This window comes from Chrysoperla carnea, chromosome 2, assembly GCF_905475395.1.
Source record: "Chrysoperla carnea chromosome 2, inChrCarn1.1, whole genome shotgun sequence".
Lineage (NCBI taxonomy): Eukaryota > Metazoa > Arthropoda > Insecta > Neuroptera > Chrysopidae > Chrysoperla > Chrysoperla carnea.
In genome coordinates this window covers 65,177,063-65,190,637 of record NC_058338.1, presented here as the reverse complement: position 1 = coordinate 65,190,637, position 13,575 = coordinate 65,177,063, and the positions used below count along the sequence as shown (strand labels likewise).

Sequence of the window (13,575 nt, the reverse complement as noted above, 5' to 3'; positions counted from 1 at the left end):
AGATATATTTCAATTGTTATAGTTGAAAGCTAGAGGCAAGTTATTTTAAAATTTTGCTTGTTAAACTTAATAAAGTTTATTCTATGTGTGACAGTTCGTTTTTCTTTTTTTTTTTTAACAAGTCTATATCCGATTATCCGAATTTTCGATTATCTGAATCGACCCCGGTCCCAATTAGTTCGGATAATCGGCGTTCTACTGTATTATCATTTAATCATAATTGCACTTTAAAATGGCGTGATCAATAATAACAGTTTAAAAACGAAAATATACTCTTTGCAACCTATAAATGCATCTAGAGTTTATATACTTTGCCCGCCACAAGTCCAGTAAAATGTTACTGAATTATGTTTCGTTTTCGATCGTTGCTGGTAACATTGAAGATGAAGAATTATTATACGTAATATTACTACTTTGTGGAGTTACAATCATTAAATTTGTGGTAGGTTTTTCTGTAGTTGTTGAAGTCGTGGTCGTTGTAGTTATTGATACTATAAAACTGCTATTCATTGGTCTTCCAGGTAAAACAGCTTTTTCGGGTACTTCACAATTACGTCCAGTATATCCTTCTCGACATAAACATCGATAATTGCCATCTTCAATTGTTAATGATACACATTTCGCTGAATTTTCACAAATACCAGGATGATTATCACAATATGTCAATTCTGGAAGATTTATAATATTTTAGTAATGGTTAATAATTTATATTTTGGGATGAAAGTTAAAATTCAAAAAACAAAAGACCCAGTAGACGATAGAATTTCCTCTCAATTTCTTACTAATTATATTAGTGTTAGATTCCTACATTTTAGTGTTCGACTAGCAACCAAAACTAGGTAGATGATATTATTTTATTTCTTAAATATCTTCATGGACATAAGTTTGCTATAAAACTCGGAACTTGAAGACATAGATAGATATTGGAAGTTCATAAAGTAACAAAGAAGTTATTGAAGCTAAAAATCCATAAAACTTTCGAAGTTCGAAACGAGTCAAAATTTTAAAACGATTATCCAAAATTTTTTTAAACATTGTCTTGTAAATTTCTACCTGGATACCTGGAATATAAACTTACAAGAGAAATGCAAATATTTATTAATTGCATTTCTAAATTGACTATTTATTGTATAATAAAACATTTGCCTCTCTTTTAAAGCTACGGTTTTTGAGAGACACCAGGTGTCCTTAAATCTTAAAACCTATCTATCTAAAGAATATCTTTTAATATTTTCCAGATGACATGAACGAATCCCAACTCTTAAACTGAAATATTTATACCTTTGGAATCAAATGTGATTTCAATCTCATTTTTCAAAATATTATAATTTATTTGGATCTAAGCTCCAAAGCATACAAAGTTCGAAAATGAATAACTATAGAATATAAAGCAAATAACATGTAATGCTTTTCACCTGTTCTCTAACTCTGTAAAAGAACAAATTTTTTGTCATTTTTTTTACTAGGACAATTACAAATATAATGATATTTTCGCTTGGATATCTAAATTTGCATTTGTAGGTACTCATTTTCCATAGTTTAAAATATTATTTTGGCGACTTTGTCAAAAATTAACTGACTATAACTTCGCAATGCTTGTGGAATATATAATTCCACAGGCATTGCGAAGTTTTGTTATGAATCATGAAAGTTGATGCCGAATTATTGTTAAACATTTTCCAAAACCTAAAATTAATTAATTCATGAAATTTTAAGATTTTGGGATATGTAAATGCAGGATTTCCTGTGACTTGTACAAAATTCTGCGTAGATATCAATCGTAAAATTAACCGTTACCACAAAACCACATACACATAACCACACGAGCCGTAATAAAATGGGCTTTCTATGTGCTGTTATTCCGTTCTACATTCTGTTTGCGTGATAGTGATATTTTTTCTTCAATAAGTGTTTAGATGTGATTATTCAGTATAAAATTATCGATTAGAACTATACATTAATAAAATATCGATAAAATGTAGTGGGAGAAATTCTATGCCGTAATCAATCATAAAATTTCTTGAATTAATTTTTGAGCCTTAAATACCATTTTTCTCCATATGTTAACAAGAAATAAAAATCAATGAACCAGAGAGAGAAAAAATCAATGGGCCAGAGAGAAACATTTAATAAAAACATGTTTTCTGATTTGTTTTTTATAAGTGGAAGGAAATGAAAAGTGTTGTCAAAGGAAACATAATTTTTCTTCAAACGATTATAAAAGATGATTTATGGTTTTTAAATAAATAAATAAAACATTTCCTTAATTAACATAATTTTCCTATAATCAATTATTTTTTTAGGAAGTGTAAAAAATTTGTTATTTATAGATATTGCTAGATATGTAGCGAACATGGAATACTTTTTGTATTCCCAGGTTTTATGTTTTAGCGATATATTTTAGTCATCATTACCTCGCCAACTGCACTAATATATTTTTCTGAAACTTGTTAAGGGTTCCAGAATATTTTTTATTTGGCAGACTTATATGTCGTTTTTAAGCTCCCTTTTTGTATAATTCAAAATTTGAAAGCAAAGGTCAGAAAATAGATATTATGGTTGCCGAGAATCTTTTCAAAAATCAGAGAAATCAGGATTTATTGGCCCTATGTATTGTTAAGTAGTTCTAGAGATACCAGTGTAAACCTTTTCGAAATTTAGGGTTTCATGTAGGATTTCGAGCGATACGATAAAATTTTCGATTATTTGTACAACGAATACGTTTTTTGTATTTTTTGAGTCAGATTTTCTGTTCTCATCGAAATTTATCAAATTCCGAAACGAAAATTTGTTTGTGATTTTGTCGAACTTTACAAAGCAACTCTGTTGACAAGGCACCTAAACCACAATAAAACAGTAGCAAATAAAATCGTAAGAATTACAAAGGTCTTGTTTTCAGTTTTGATAAAGGTCACTATTAAAATTTTCGAGATTTCGTTTCAAATTCAATACAAATAATTTTTGAGTGAGTATATATTACCTTGATCACAAAGCATTCCACCCCAACCAGGATGACAGTTACATTCCCATGGCCTGTTACATCCACCATTTCGGCATCCTGGATATGGGAAGCATTTATCACAATTTTCACCCCACCATCCTACTTTACACCTAAAAATGACAAAAATATTGAATATAACTTCAATCTCAAATATTTTGTTTTTATTTTTCTTACTAACCGACATTCTCCTGGTCTACGACAATAGCCACGTTCTTTATGACAATTGGCTGCACAAATTGCTGAAATACGAAACACACTTTTTTATTATGTTATTTATCTTAGTTTATTGCTTATCCGTATATGAGGCAGCTACAAAACCCATCCCAGCAAAAATATTTTTTCTGAGCACAATAATTGTGGAATATTTATTGCCTATTTAATCAGATTTACGTCCGCGTCACGTTGCTTGTTCATTTTTATTTTGAAAGCAACGAATTGGCGTGTTTATAATTTATTAGGCCGCACAAAGTGTACGTAGACCCAAAAAACAACGCTCCTGCTCATAATTCAGATGAGTGCGAACTTTAGTATAGAATTATATTCTCACGGAATATAATACTATAATATTCCAAAAGGCGAAAAAAATTTCGTAAATGCGTATGGATTAAAAAATACGAATAATTTCTCAATGTTTGAGAGCATTAATTCAGATATTAAAGCAGATATTTTTTACTACAAGCCAACATATATGAAGCCCAAATATCACGCATGATTTTAAGAACATTATCAGTTTTAAATTGTGGTTTGGGGATATTTGTTTACAACTGAATACCAATTTACTTAGCTAATTGGTTTAATATATTTTTAACTTACGGCTTTGACATAAAATTCCAGTATATCCTGGTAAACATTTACATTCAAGTGGTTTTGTACAGTATCCATGTACACATCCTGGTAAAACTTGACATTCATGGCATGTTGGTCCAGCCCAACCTAAACGACATCGACAATCACCGGGTTGTTCGCAATATCCTCGAGTGGCATGACAATCAGATCTACAAATTGCTAAAATTTAAAAATAATATAGTTAAATAAATATAAATAAATAATTGTAAATTTTCTTTTGACCATTTTTAGTGCCATGAGTTTTAATTTGATTTGAATAAATCGATAGTATTATATCAATGAGCTAGACACATAGACACTAAATAAAACTGAGAATGAGATTTATTGACTACAACTCTACAAGTACAAAGCGTAGGGAAATGACAGTTCAGCTAGAAGGAATTCATTTATTGATATGAATTGATGCCATGATTTTGGGTTAGCGTAAACGCTCATTAAGCGCTAACTTGATTTTGGTAAAACGTTCCTCATTATAGTCTTTACAGACGTTCTTTTCCCATTATTAAATACATGTATAGGTTAAGCAAATATTGGATCGTCTCCTCTTTAAACTGATTTTCAGCAGGTATTGAGCAACGAAGCAATTATCTAGATTCCCCTTATCGACATCTGTGTATTTTGTTTGAACTCCTTGATAATGTCTTGTAAAAACTTGATACGTGCTCGAATTGTTTGTCGCGAATCACGAAACTTTACGGATCTCTTAAATTATTAACGAGTCTTTTTTCTGTTTGTATTTCTGTGTAGACAGAACACACAAACATTTCACACTGCTATGTAAGTGATATAAAATACATATTTTTATTATGAAATCAAATTTTTACATTTTCATCAAGTTCTTGAATACTTTATTTTAGTAAAAGTCCCTCATACATGAAAATTATATGTATAGCAGTGTGAAATGTTTTTGTGCTCTACACATGCAAATATACAAAAAGAATAAAGACACAAAGAGGTTACATATAATTTGAGTCACTCACATAGAACAGAAGTGACGGAGTTAGTTATGCTCTAGTCTGAATATGTAGAAGACTCGGGTTCATGTTCATGTTCCGGTTTCTATGTTATTTTTTGTTTCTTTCTTTTTATTCAAACAAATATATAACTTTTATAATAAAGCACTTGTGATTTTTTAAAGTCTAATCAAAACCCTAGATTGTCGATACATAATATTATTGATGAGTCACTTAATGGATCATTTAAACAATCGTTTAACTTTCTAAAAGCTTATTTATTTTCGACTATCCAAAAGATAGATAGTGTACTTACGTTCAGAGCAGAATAAACCATCCCATCCTTTTTGACATAAACATTCGAAACTTTGATTACAGTAGCCATGCTGACATCCAGGTAATGGTATACATTTTGTACATCGTTCACCATAAAATCCTAATTTACATCGGCATTCACCCGGTCGTGTACAATATCCTTGTAATGGATCACATCCTTTACGGCATTTTGGAACATCACATAAATCTCCTGTCCATCCTGGTAAACATTTGACGTCACCATTATCATCACATGTGTAATGACTGTATTCGTTTTGAGCTGTGGGTATTTCACAAGCCTGAAACCATAATTTAGTTTTTAAATGTTTTGCTAACCATTTTTTAAGAAATATTGGTTTTTAGTGATTTTTATACTATTAATCTCTTTGCTATTAATTCATGATTATTGCATTCCCTCGCATGCATATACAAGATTCAAAACAATTTTGCTTCTATGCAAATAACGATTATATTTCGAGCTACCGAAACAGGGTAAATCTATCGGTCACATTTTTGTTGACTGAGCTTAAATGGGTATTAAAGGGGTGTATTGTTAAAAATACTTATGTCTGCACAGTAAAATAGCCACAAAAGGCTTACAAGATCCAATAGAATTTTGAAATGAGCAAACATAAATCAATTGGATCTTGTAAACCATTTATTTAAAAAAAAGTTCCTTATAAAAATAAAACAACTTTTGCTTCAAAAATTTTGCATCAAAAAACATCACTGATTAGTCATAAGGGCGAGAATTAGGAAAAAATTTTGATGTCAATTCATTATCTCCAAAACTATAAAAGATAGGGGTTGAAAATTTGCAGGTAGCTTCAATAAGTGGTCTTGTGAAACATTCTCGAAAAACGAAAACAAATTCTAGAAAATAAGCTCGATATTTTCAAATGTGCCATTTTAAATTTCAAAGTTGGGATGGGTTAGAGTGAAGGGATGAAACCTAGAATTTTCTAGGTACCAATTTTGAATGTGATTTCAGTGAATTGTTTCTCGTATTTTTATCGATTCAAAAACCCGTAAGTAAAGCAATTAAGCACGACCACTGAGTGTGCTTTCGGGGCTGACAATCATGCTAGTACTCAGTGTCAATGTTAAAGAAGAATGCCAAGATGTTAAAAGAAGATAAATTCTTCTACAATTTTAATATGTAGTTAAAAAGAGTAATTATTATAATGAATATTAATCTGTAGCTACAGTAGTTCTCATAAGGTTCTTGACCTGTACCAATACAAAAAATAAAATTATAATGTATTCCAAGTATGTATCAGAAGTGGGTCAGTGTGTACAATCAGATTCTTAAGTCCTTAAATAAACAAACAATGATAGTGTTAATGCTATAGAAAGAAATAATTTTAAACTTTCTCTTCTGGTGACAATAACGATATTAATGCTTTCTAACTTTGACTTTTTTCCAAAACAAGTTTATTTTAAAGAAAATTTTATTTGTTGTCATATAGTTGAACTGACATTATATACAAGAAAATTAATACCTTGATTTTGCTTAGCTCCAAAAATAATAAAATCAGAAAGTCAAATACAAACAAATATATTGCCAGTTGAGTTTTTAAAGTGTATAATTTTCTGCCTTAAAAAATGTTATTTTATAATAAAGTGCTATGAGTGTTTGAAAACAAATACACGCATTGAAGTCTCCATTTAAAAGTTATATATTTTCAAACTCAACAGCCACTGTGGGGATATCTTGTAATTGGTAATAAGTTCACTTATGGGAATATTTTGCCATTTTGTAATAATTAAATACTTGAAGTCAAAATCAAGAGTGAATCTGAAAGGCCAATGTAAGCACCATATAAGCAAGATAAAAATTAGACGAGATATGTACATTTCTAAGAGTATTTTTGTATAAGATATTTTTCCGTATATTTCGATTAAAACCAAATTTTTCCTGAAGTAAAGATAGATATAATGATACATTAAAAGTGCCTACGTGCAAAGAAGTTTTCTATCTTTTTAACAATACTGTTTTTTTTTTTACATCATTTTCAGTCTCACTTCAGCACATCAACACATTTTCAGTCTCACTTTTCAACAAATTTAAATAATAGAGTAAAAAATTATGCATCTGATACGGTATTAGAGAATATGAACGCCGGGCGAGATACGAGAATGAGAATAACAATAATTTTGATTTTCGAATTAAAAATACTACTGCTTGTCTAATGGTCTACCTGCTTACTAATCTAATAAAAGACTGTAAAAGAATATTTCACAGGGCGACTTTTTTTTATAATATATTTTCGAGACGCTTTGAAAGTAGACAATAGTTCTTTTATTTTCTAGAAAAGAGTGAATTATATTTATAACGTTTTGCCGCACCTGCATTAATGAAATAGTTACGATAAAAACATACATTTATTATTCCTTTGATCGCAAAAGTAAAAATTGTTTGATCATAAAATCGAATTAATGGTATAAATAGATAATTATTGTAATATTCAAAACAATCGCTTAAAATTGCTCTTAATATTTCATGATAAACCGATGTTTGTACCGGTCTCGTCTTGATCTCATTTCCTTTTAGGAGGCGACATTGATAAAAAACTGTTAAAAAATTAATTGAAATTATGTCAATAATTAATCGTTCGTGATAAGTCCGTTTAAATAACCAAAACTTGACAAAAGACTCGTTTAAATTCTGATATAAATTAACTTTTCTCAATTTTTTCCGTTTTCTCAAAAATCAAAACTTACTAACTTAAAAGTAAAATCTCTTACCTGTTTCTTCCATTTTGGTACAAATCGTGCTGAATATGTAACCGGTACTAAAACAAACACACACAAGATAAATAAACAAAAACTATTATTAATTAATAATAAACCCATAGCTAGTTTAGAAATCCATTGGAACCAAAAACAATATCAACAACAATGGTGTATGACTCTACTTGTATCTTTTATAATATAAAAACAACTTCAATATTAATAACAAATAGTGTAATAATATTTATATACCTTGAACTTGATTTTAAATTTCTGGTGCATCATATTAAAAAAATAAAATATAGTATGTTGAATAAAACGTGATCACATCTACCATATAAGACAATATACTTCAAACATTATGAATCCAATGTACTGTAAAAACATTTTACAGTTGTTCAATTATTCATGTCATCTAAGAATAATCAGATGTGGTTAGCTGATGATCATTCGTGATCTTTGAAACTCTTGAAATCGATCTGGAAAATAATATGTATCGCTTGAGAATGCATTATAGGTCTAAATGAAATGAAAGCAGTTGTAGGGACCAAAGATTGACACAATTCCACCCTCACTTGGTGAAATCGCACAACCATGTGCCTAATCCCCCAGTGAACGATTAATTAAAAAAATTTATAACTACTGATTACTGAATCAATAAGAAGCTGTGTCGATATCCTTCGGTCGAAAATCGCCATTCTAAAATCTTGGAACCAGGTATTCTAAATGGTCTCGAAGAGGCAGCAGAGATGGATATTTTATTTTCTGTAAGTTTTGCTAGAAATTATAAATACTTCAGCTGAAGGCTAAAGAAAGGATGTTGATTTCTTTTATGGAGCAGCATAATAAACCTGGGGCCCTCGAATGATTGTAGTACTGACGTTCAAACTATCACAAGCGCTTAAAGCAAACACTTTATGCTAACATTTTCATTTGCAATTAGTTTTAGGAGATAATTATTTCTTTTACCAAAACTTACGTATTACTATCCCACGTACAACCGGTATTGACATTGCTCTATTGTCCTTTGCTTTCGCTAAGATTCTTACAACAAGAGTTTCTCTTATTTACTTTACTTAAGCCCCCCCCCTTCCCCAATTTTCGGATACAAAAATGAGCGTTTTTTATAGGATTAAAGTATATTTTGATTAATACTAAAAAAATTTTTTATATTCTTCAAATAAATTACTTTAAAATACTATATATATAAAATCACTTATATAAGTTAATTTCTATGAATTTTTCAAATTTTTTTAATTAATAATGTATTTGTTAAACAAAGAGAAAGTAGCTGGAAAGAAAATATTATCAAAAGTACATCTCACTCTTAGAAGGATAAAATTCAAAGCGTTTGCAGCCCTGTATTACGTAGTCCACAGCTCAAGCAATAATTAATAACTACTTAAGACTATGAATCGCTTGCAGCTCTGATCGATATAAGTTTTGCGTAAACTACCGACATCAGATGTTTTATAATAAACTGTCTAATAAGATGTATTGTAATTTTTGTTTATAAACTATAATTGTCTATATGTATAATATAATGACCCTACCACAGAATTGTTTGACCTAGTTCTATGGATCAAGTTTTACTAACTGTATATTAAAAACTGTCTTCTTGAGTCATCATGATTATTATTGTTGATATGAATGAAGTGTTCACGGATGTATCAGTTTTTTTTCTTATTAATTAATTAATTAACGGTATAGATCAATATTAATTAAAATTGTCAAATATTTGGGAATATAACATTAAATATCATTTATATAATCTTGGAATCTTTGCAGAATATAATTTTTTATTTATCAATCAATCATCCCTTTATACATCTTTCGTAAAAAATGTATGCCTATTCTCTGTACGATTTATGAGACACTCAAGTCAAGTACAATGTCGGTTTTTTTCTAAAAGAGCTTTTTATTCGTAAAAACGCTGACTTTGATAGTTAATTTCTCATAAACCGAACAGAGAATTGATATGTATTTTTTAAAAGAGATGTATAAACGGTTAATAAATTTTAAGTTTTTGATAGAGTTTTCAATTTTATATTATTTTTCAATTTGTCTCGAAATATCTAAACACAATTTAATCATGCACATAAAACGCTGCACAGTGTTATTCAAGAAGGAAAAGGAGGCATTTTTAGACAATAAGGTCGGACAACGGATATTAAGGATGTACAAACGCAAGAGCAACGTTGGATAAAAGGTTTGATTTTGTTATGTGAAGAACTAAGTTTAAATCAATTCTGAAAATTTTAGGGGGGATGGCTCTATTATTTAAATAAAAATTGACTTCAAAAGTAGGAATATTTAGCATTGTTCTTATGGGAAAACCCGTAGTGCCCGACTAATTAAGGCTGTACGAACACGGCCGAAGAGACACAAATTAAAAATATATATACCTATATTTTCCATTTTGATGGTGAATTATGTTATTACATAACAATTGAGTCGAAAAGCAACATCTGGATTCGATATCTGGAGTAATTTTCGAAATATCGAAAATTGAAAATTTTGTGTAAACTGGATTGAAATTGAATAGTGCATGTTAAGAAAATTAAAATTTTATGTTCAATTCAGGTTAATCAGACAATACTATATGGTTCCATGCTAAATAAAAGAGTCAGTTATAATTTTAAGTATTGTATTACAAAGGTCCATACATAGTACTTTATCGCAAAAATTTTATTTCTTTAAATTATTAATTTTTCTACAAAGTTAACTTTACTGTATATACAATATATTTGCGAAACTGCTATGTTGTTTGTGTATATATGTATAGATATAATTGAAATTGAATTGTTGCGCATTATCGTTAAGGAGATTACGAAAAATCTCTATTGTATTACCTATTTACCCACAATGACGTTGAATTGATAAAGTAACATTCCTTTAACGAAATGAGATATTTTCCTCCTAGCTGGAGATAATCCTCCAGCAAGATTCATCAAGAATATATATTAATAATTATATTAATGTTTCTAATATTTTATTAGAAACTATTGTGTTTATGTTACTACATATACAAATATGACAAATGTATTGCCTATGAACAACATTGATAGAACGAAAAAGAAACTTCAAAATGAATAATGAGTCAATGAATAAAAATGTGTCTGTTCATCCAGTAATGCTACAATCGGGGTTTCCATATATTGGCCATATATTGGAACACTTCAGGAAGGTAGATAAAATTTGAGAAAAATTGTTGATAAGAATATTGCCAATCGAGAAAGTCAAAACATTTTAATCTACGATTCGAGTTTTCACAAAACAGATTTTCTATAATATGGATTAAGTTGTTATTTTCAACTTTAATTTCTTATTATACCTAAATAAAGTTGTTAGAAATATTATCCCCAACAATTTTTGCTAAAACCATTATTTACGTGAAAAAGTAATTTAAAAAAATAATTTACTGAGATTAAGATGGAATAATTTGTATATCCAAGAAAAAGTATTCTTGAAAAGGGCAATGTTGGTTATGTGCCATGATCTTTGAATATAGTAAAGAAATCATGACCTTTCAACTAAACTTCAGTTTTATGTTCAGACAAAAGAAGTATTGCAAAAATTTTTTGAGTTCATTGAATGCCCTAAATATTTCCTTAACATACTAAAATAATAAGAAAATTGCTGTTTATAGTTTAAGATACTAAGCCTGAAAACTTGGCATTGTTTAAGTCAGCGGGTGGCCATCAAATTATTAGAAAAACAATCCTTATTAACAATGAAATTACTGAAAATCACAATAAATTTATTTATGTTGATTGATATGCCCTACATATATATGACTTGCAAATATGAGTGCAAACTCTTGTTAAAAATTAATTACAAAAAGAAATTTTTAAATATTTCATTAATATCATTACTTGACAAAAAGAGAAATAAATTTTATTTTAAAAAAACATAACAATTATGGTTAATGTAATAATGGTCAACACTCAAATCATTTCAACACACAAAACAACACAGCAAATGATTCCACGTCAACTTTTATTTCTATTTTGCGTCTTCTCTTACTAAGAATTTAAACATTTTTTTACTTTATTATATTATAAATATAATAAAGTATTGTGATGGGAAAAAAAAACGATATCGGGGTTACACGTTCAACGGAAATACACGTTTTGAAGATCCCTGATTCCTTGTTGAATGTTGCGTCCGTCGGTATGTAGGTATGTCTGTTACCAAGCTGGAGCCTTCAATTTTCAACCGATTTTTCTCAAACTATATAGGTTCAGTTTAGTCATAATTCCAGACGATTTTTTCATTTTTTCCCCAGTCCTTTTTTAAATTCCCTCTAGGCCAAAACAGGATTTTTGCGGTTTTCTCAAAAACGGCTCTAATGATTTCGATTAAACTGTGCACAAGGCTAGACCTTAAGGTGTTCCAAGGATTGATATAAGCCACATATCCGGGAAAATTCGAGAAGGCCCGCATCCTTGGTAAAATTTTTTTTTAGGAAACTGAGATTGACAAAATCATGGCACACTTCCATCTTATAATTTTGGAGAGAGCATCTAGAACCTAAATTATGCAATTTAGTGCCCTGAGGTTTCCAGAGCTTTTTTCTAAAACTAAAGATACAGAAGGATCCTGCTTTGTTGGAAAGTTGTAATTATTGGTTTATTGTTCCTAATTTCATACCAACGCTATTTATTAATATTAAAGAGGTACAACAGTTGTTAATTTTTTGTTTGATGAGAAATCAAATTGCAGCTCTTTTATCCTCAAAATCAGTCGAAGCTGGAATGAAATAAGGCACTATAAGAAGACAACTTGAAGCCCCGTACCATTTTTCAATTTTCAACCTCTTATGGTAAGCCCGGAAAAATTTTATTGCGTACTGAGGACTGAATTTTTTTTTTCATTTTTGAAATCTACGTACTTAAGCTGAAACGTAAATAATATTTTCGCTAAAAGTTCTCTCTCCCGTGACTCGATTACAATAACTCCTTTTATTTTTCTTTTTTTTATGTGAATTGAATTTATAAATTATAGAGCAATTTTTAATTATAAAAAATACAACTTATGCTCTTATATAATAGATCTCGTGAATGTGTTGTAGTTATAGAAGAGATTGTTTTTTTTTAAATAAAAACATAAAAATAATTTATTTAAAAATCTTTAATAATAATATAACCTTCTTAAATTAGACGGTACATATTATATTTAAACATAATTGGTCCCCTTATAATCATATTCATAATAACCGGTTTCAAAAATATTGAGAGTTAATTTACATAAATATGGGGGGGAGGAGTTTTGGAGGTATGTTAGTTACGTGTATACAAAAAAAAAATCGTTCAAAAATTCAAAAATTTTACTTTTTGGAGCTTCCTAAATGAAGGTAATGCAATTTTTAAAATACTGCTGCTCCAAACCACGTAAAACTCATCAGGCATATAGTAATTTGACCCAAAAATACAAATATTGGGTTCACTAGCCGAATACTTCTCTACAAAAAAACTCTCCGAAATATGGGAGGAAATATATAATTATATTTTTTATTTATATAAATATATAATTTATATTTTAAGATTTTAAGTGATAGAATAGAAAAAACTCGAAAAATTGTCAAATTAATACCATTTCTGAAGTTTTGTCTCAACAAAATGATCTAGCGATTCTGTTACTCCAATAAATGAGGCTTATATGTCTGAATTCTTTCCTATAGCTCCGAGTGAACTGAAAATTTGTGATTAATATTTGTGCACCCTC

At 29.2% G+C, this 13,575-nt stretch overlaps 1 protein-coding gene across 1 annotated transcript; it reads right to left on the bottom strand.

Annotated features, from left to right (window-relative positions):
- Positions 1 to 319: 319 nt before the first annotated feature.
- LOC123293677 (delta-like protein C) lies at positions 320 to 7,983 on the bottom strand. Its single transcript, XM_044874563.1, has 6 exons — positions 7,864 to 7,983; positions 5,117 to 5,414; positions 3,815 to 4,006; positions 3,180 to 3,240; positions 2,981 to 3,111; positions 320 to 668 (listed from the first exon to the last, which is right to left on the bottom strand). The coding sequence occupies exons 1-6, from the start codon at positions 7,969 to 7,971 to the stop codon at positions 346 to 348; spliced, it is 1,113 nt and encodes a 370-aa protein (XP_044730498.1). The 5' UTR covers positions 7,972 to 7,983; the 3' UTR covers positions 320 to 345.
- Between the last annotated feature and the right edge of the window lie 5,592 nt (positions 7,984 to 13,575).

Coding starts and splice junctions, on each gene's coding strand:
- LOC123293677 (XM_044874563.1), bottom strand. CDS start 7,971: ATGGGTTTATTATTAATTAATAATAGTTTTTGTTTATTTATCTTGTGT. Junction 5,415..7,863: donor TACCAAAATGGAAGAAACAG/GTAAGAGATTTT, acceptor TTATGGTTTCAG/GCTTGTGAAATACCCACAGC. Junction 3,241..3,814: donor TGGAATTTTATGTCAAAGCC/GTAAGTTAAAAA, acceptor TTCGTATTTCAG/CAATTTGTGCAGCCAATTGT.